The following is a 5,830-nucleotide window of genomic DNA, read 5'->3' on the forward strand; positions in this document are numbered from 1 at the left end:
ACCAAAGTGATAAAAATCGACCAGGCTCAGGAGAGCTCAGGAGAGCCGTGCATGCATATGAAGTATACAAACATGGATGAAATTTCACCAAATAAACTAACAAAATGAAGGATACATGTCATGGTGGCCATTCTGCTATATTGTAGTGTTACTTGCAAAGCAAAATGTCTGGGTTCCGAAATCTATAATAAAGACCGCTATGTGTATGATTTTTCAATTAAAGTTCGTTTTTGACACTGATCAGTTCAATATTACCTTTCAACAAGATTAGTGCTGTTAGAAAATATATGTGTCCAGCTACAATATGATACCTTCCGTTTGAATTTTCACCAAGGCCTAGAAGGCATAAAAATATGTACAAATGTACGTAGAATACCGTTACGCTACAAACGATAAAACTAAAGCGGAACTTTGTTATTGTGCGTCACTGAAATGTCATGACGTCACTTCTGCTTACGGACGTCAGTTACCCGCGTTTTAAATAGTTCCATATTTTCATGCTTGTTTTTATTGTTTCTGTTGTGGTAAGTGAGAAATAGAATCCATCATTGGTGTTCGGTGAAGATCAGAAAACCCAACCCTCGGGCGCATCGCTCAAGTCTTAAACTCGGCACAGCCTCGTTAACCCTTTCGCTGCCAACGGAAAATTCAAAAGATGCCAAAGTGACGTCGCTGACGTCGAAAGCCGATAAAGAAATTTGACGTCATCTGATTAATTGGCGGTAATAATTGACGTGCTGATTCAATTACCATAGTACTAGATCTATTAGGACAGTGTCAAAAAAGTATAAAGTGAATGGTTGTTCTAGAATTGTTTATCTCAGGTTCAGTTGAGTATGTATATATATATCATAAGCAGTGAATTTACAAGAAAGAAAGTTAGAGAACGCATTCAACATTTATGCGGCATAACCTGTAATACTATTGCCTGTTAAAATGTGTCCTTGCTGATGAACACATGCTTACAGCTGTTTCCATGTTAAAATGTTTCATATCTTTTATGGCACTATTCATGAGCGTGACCAGTGTTTGATAAATGAAAAAGGTAGTTTATACAATACATACCTGAAGTTGACAAACAAAAAATTCAAACGCCTCAAACTTGACGCACACACATTCTTGTAGTCATAAATCTTATCATCTTTCAATATTTAAATAATTCACAGAAGAAGTCTCTCACAAAAATAAGTTTTCATCACACACACGCACGCACAAATAAACTCACTCATTAGAATAAGTAAGTCTTATATCAAACGATTTTTTTCACTCCTCGTGTCTTTTACATGACAACACATGGTTTTGCCAGCAGACTCTGTGGCAACCGCGCAGACAAACTGAACATTCCTTCCTTGATCTTCGTCTTGCCATCCTACGGTTTGAGCAGACCGCGCAGTCTTTTTCGCGTCCACCTAGTTCAATGAAAAAGCGCAGACGTAAGAGTATTGAAATGTAATTGGAATATCAATTAAGATATATTTTGAGTGGAACATTTCATTATTTTAGATGTATAAATACTTGATCTTTGACATCCTATGTGTGATTTTCATTCATAATTATGTTGGTATAAACAAAAACTCTTGCATACATTTACTGCGGTGACACTTGTTCAATTAACAAGTTAGTAAAGGGTGTTCCGGAAAACACATCCGTAAAGTAATAAATCTGACATCTTTTCTGCTTACTAGTCAGGTTACTTTTTTCTGCCTCAGTTTTATTTTAGTACTTGCGCAGAATTTGCTACAACAAAATCAAGACATAAAGTCCGATGAAATAAATCATATACATAAAATAACTTTTTTTGGCTAGAATTTTCACTACAATCAACTAACGGGTAATATGTTCAGTGCCCTACCTGCAACTAGTCTCAGTTCTTGGTGACGGTGTCTTTCCCGCCGCACTACCACTGGAGGTTGGTTTCTCTCTCTAAGATGTTCTTCTGAAAGACCACTGACTACTGCTTGCATGTATCTCAAACGAGACATGGGATTCTCTTGTGTGTTTTGTGAGTAAAGCACATAAGAATTAAGGGCCATTCTCTGTATAATGTTAAATGCCATTTTTTTCCATACCTTTATTGTCTTTCTCTGTCCATTATAAAAACTAAGCAGCATATCTGCACCGTCCACACCGCCCATATAATGGTTATACGTATGAACAATGGCAGGGCAACGGTCGTGTATATCACGTGCAGCAATAGCTGTTGATAACAACCTCACAGGTTTAGCTCGTGCCCGGTTTGCTGGTCTGTATGCTGTTATGAGAATCTCACCCTGACGCATATAAATGGTTTCACCTGAATCTAGACGGGCATTTTTTATAGTTATGGGCATTGGTCGATTGGCACGTAATGTGCCCGTGACATAAGTACCGACCTGCAACAACCTCTTTGCAAGGTCAATGCTACAAAAGAAACCATCAACCACAACATGATATCCCTTATTTAGCAAATTACAATTTGACAGTAGATCCAACACGACTCGGGTACCTTGTAGACCGACAATAGCTGGTTCGAACCGCTTTCCGAGGTAACAAGTCATCTTTTGGACATATCCGTTAAGGCTATCTGCAAGTACCCAGAACTTTACACCAAACTTTGCTCGCTTTGTTGGAATATACTGCAACATTGACGTTTTCCCTCTCGTTGCTACCAAGGTTTCATCTATACTCAGATTTCTGGAAGGAGTATAATAATGCTGGAACATTCTGTTTGCAAAGTCTAAAAGGGCTTGAACTTCAGGTCCGGCCTAGAATCACATGAAAAGTTCGCATTTATACTGATGATTCTCGTCCTCAAAATCAAATTAAACATTTTATCTTTTATGTAGATTGAAATAAGAACATGTTAACGTCGTGAACAGTATGAATGTCTTCATAGTGCTTTTCCATGAAAATTGATAATATACTTTTATCAATGAAATGTAGCTCATTACACTCGTACTACGAGTTTCTTAGTTTATTTATTCATCTCCTTGTTGTTTATCAGTTAGTGTAAAATAAAAAGAAAACATGTTATTTTCGCTATTAGCTAATTTTAAAAATAGAAATTGCGTCAGCCCGCTATTCAATGTGACGTCAACAAGCCCACAACCCAGAGTTACCAAAGTAGGCTAGAAAGACAATGATATTTTGTCATGACACAGTTTTCGTAGAAAACATATGAGCCGCGCCATGAGAAAACCAACATAGTGGGTTTGCAACCAGCGTAGATCCAGACCAGCTGTCACAAATTGACATACGGGCCTTAATTTATCTGTAGTGTAAATGCAGGTATTGCATCATCTTTTTGTAAATTTGTGAGTTATTAAGGTAAATGTCAGATTTCGCGCATAAAATACCTCTCATATTTTTCTGTATTTCATAACTTAAATTTCCATGTAAATTTCATTAAATTCTGTTCAGTAATAAGAAAGTTGATATTTTATAAACTTCAGTAATTCGTGTTTTTATCCCCAAAACCACTATAATGGGCCTCAAATTGTCAATTTCAATCCGCGCCAATGTAGTTAGATTTCCCGGCTATATCGTGAATCCCGTGAAAATGACAATAGTCATAGCATACGGATTATCCGTGAATCCCATGAAATTTAGTATTTGGCGGGACATTACCCTTTAAATAGACTGTACTAGATATGCCTTGCGCACACCACCTTCCGACATTATAGACGAATCTATGTCTGAATTATTTTCTTGCTAGAAATTTATGCTCGATCGAGCTTCTTCCGCCAGACGATTTTACCTGGTGATGTCATAACCCGGAAGTACAATGCCCGAGGTTCACTTGTCTTCACTCGCCTGGATGTGATTTTCCCAGCGCAGAGCTTTCGTCCCATGGTTGTGCCGTAAACCGCAAAGACGATGATTTTTGTTATCCTCTGAAGTCAGCTCAGGGATGCAATCACCTACCACCATAGGGAGCCAATACGGAATCAACGTATTCACGGTTTAAAGGGACTTTATTTCAAGATACGTTTTGATATTGTTTGTGCTACCTGAAGTTCGCAATTAAATTAAAGAACTGTGACACGTCACGTTAGAATGGAACTGTAAGATCTTTTGTATCCGGAGATACTGAACTTTGATTTTTTTTCTTTCTTATAATCAGTTTTTTTTGTGTTTTTTTTTTCATATCATCTATGCATTGTTAATAATCATCTTATGTAAATAAATTTGTAAATATTGTAAAGGTTGTTGATTTGTTTTGATGGTTACTGTCGCCGGTACGGCCTTTCCTGTCACACCAGCCTGCGTGGATCCAGACCAGTTCGCTAACAGTTTCTCTAATAACTATAGGCTTTGAAAGCGAACAGCATGGATCCTGACCAGACTGCGCGGATGCGCAGGCTGGTCTGGATCCATGGTGGTCGCAAACCCACTATGTTGGTTTTCTCATGGCGCGGCTCTTATATGGTTTTGACAGACTGTAAAGTTGCAATGATAAGGAACACTCGTGAAGATAGTACACATTATGTAGTAAAGCTTACTTGTACAACTGGCTTTGGCGTCCTGGTATTTTCAGATTATCCACTACGTGAAAAAACTTCAGTATAAGCTGGAAACGATTCCTGGAAAACATCTGTCTGAACCACGGTGTGGCCTGGGTCTTGTCTCTCCTATTCCAATATTCTGGTATTGTAGGTTTTCGTACGATTCCCATGTTAAGTATTACAGCAATGAAGGCCTTCATTTCCGAAAAAGTCACCGGTCGCCAGCTATGAGCTCGGGAAAATCGTCTTAGTATCGTGTTACGCACATACCGTCGTGCATACCTAATGGATTGAAAAAAAACCGAATAGCTCTAAAAGATCCGTAAAGTTTATAAACATCAAACTCTAAATTCTTTTCAAAACGTAGCAATTATTTCCGAGACCTTAGCTAACTCAGTGTTAATAAAACACATATGTAAGTAATTAAACAGTAACATCTTACACTCACCTGTTAGTTTGTCTCACTATTTCTCTGATTAAGTTTGAGGTAAAAAGAAGGAGAAAATAGACTACTGGATCCGAGTCTCTAGGCGGCATATTCTTTACTCCAACATTTTCTTGAAAATTCAAGTTTCTCTCAGGTTCTGGTGGCAGTACTCGAAACCAAGGCCTTGCCATTTTGTTTTTAAGCGTCTGTCTGCACGCTATCTGACGTCATTTATTATTGACGTCAAATGTGACGTCTATGACGAATTACTGAAGGTACGTCTTTATACTGGTAATAGGATGTGTAGTAAATTCAATCAACAGAAATTTAGATAGAAATTTAAGCTGTTTTAAGCACATATATGAGCCGCGCCATGAGAAAACCGTCATAGTGGCTTAACGACCAGCATGGATCCAGACCAGCCTGCGCATTCGCACAGTCTGGTCAGGATCCATGCAGTTCACTAACGGTTTCTCTTATTGCTATAGGCTTTAAAAGCGAACAACATGGATCCTGACCAGACTTCGCGAGCTCACATTTGCATACTTAAATGGCTATAGGAACAATAGGTAACTGTACTTTTCTTTGATGTCATTCATTCCGTAAGGCTTTTATGTGGCTATTTTTCTTTTACGTGGCTAAAAGAACAATAGAGAGAACAATAGAGTGGCCACATAAATACCCATATACCCGTACGTCCGGATGCGCATGCTGGTCGGTATCCATGCTGGTTGCAAATGCACAAGTTGGTTTTCTCATGGCGCGGCTCATATAAATCAATATTGTAAATAACAGTGTTACTATTGCAGCTTGTAATATACCCTGTACTTTGATATACATGTGTAAAAGCAATAAAGGTTTCAGGCTGTTTATTTCCATATAAGGTTTATCATCTAAAGTTATCTCCAGTTATAGTTTA

At 38.1% G+C, this 5,830-nt stretch overlaps 1 protein-coding gene across 1 annotated transcript; it reads right to left on the reverse strand.

Moving 5' to 3' along the window:
* Positions 1–662: 662 nt before the first annotated feature.
* LOC128559253 (piggyBac transposable element-derived protein 4-like) lies at positions 663–5,102 on the reverse strand. The gene is made up of 3 exons (XM_053550500.1): positions 4,933–5,102; positions 1,853–2,673; positions 663–1,409 (listed from the first exon to the last, which is right to left on the reverse strand). Exons 1-3 carry the CDS (start codon positions 5,100–5,102, stop codon positions 1,264–1,266), a joined length of 1,137 nt encoding a protein of 378 aa, XP_053406475.1. The 3' UTR covers positions 663–1,263.
* Between the last annotated feature and the right edge of the window lie 728 nt (positions 5,103–5,830).

The sequence above is a fragment of the Mercenaria mercenaria genome, chromosome 9 (genome assembly GCF_021730395.1).
Source record: "Mercenaria mercenaria strain notata chromosome 9, MADL_Memer_1, whole genome shotgun sequence".
Classification (NCBI taxonomy): Eukaryota; Metazoa; Mollusca; class Bivalvia; order Venerida; family Veneridae; genus Mercenaria; species Mercenaria mercenaria.

Bases quoted from the DNA above. Each gene is read 5' to 3' on its own strand.
- LOC128559253 (XM_053550500.1), bottom strand. From the start codon at position 5,102: ATGGCAAGGCCTTGGTTTCGAGTACTGCCACCAGAACCTGAGAGAAAC. The intron at 2,674-4,932 runs GTGAGTGTAAGA...TACTCCTTCCAG, and splicing joins ATAGTGAGACAAACTAACAG to AAATCTGAGTATAGATGAAA. The intron at 1,410-1,852 runs GTAGGGCACTGA...TCATTGAACTAG, and splicing joins AGAACTGAGACTAGTTGCAG to GTGGACGCGAAAAAGACTGC.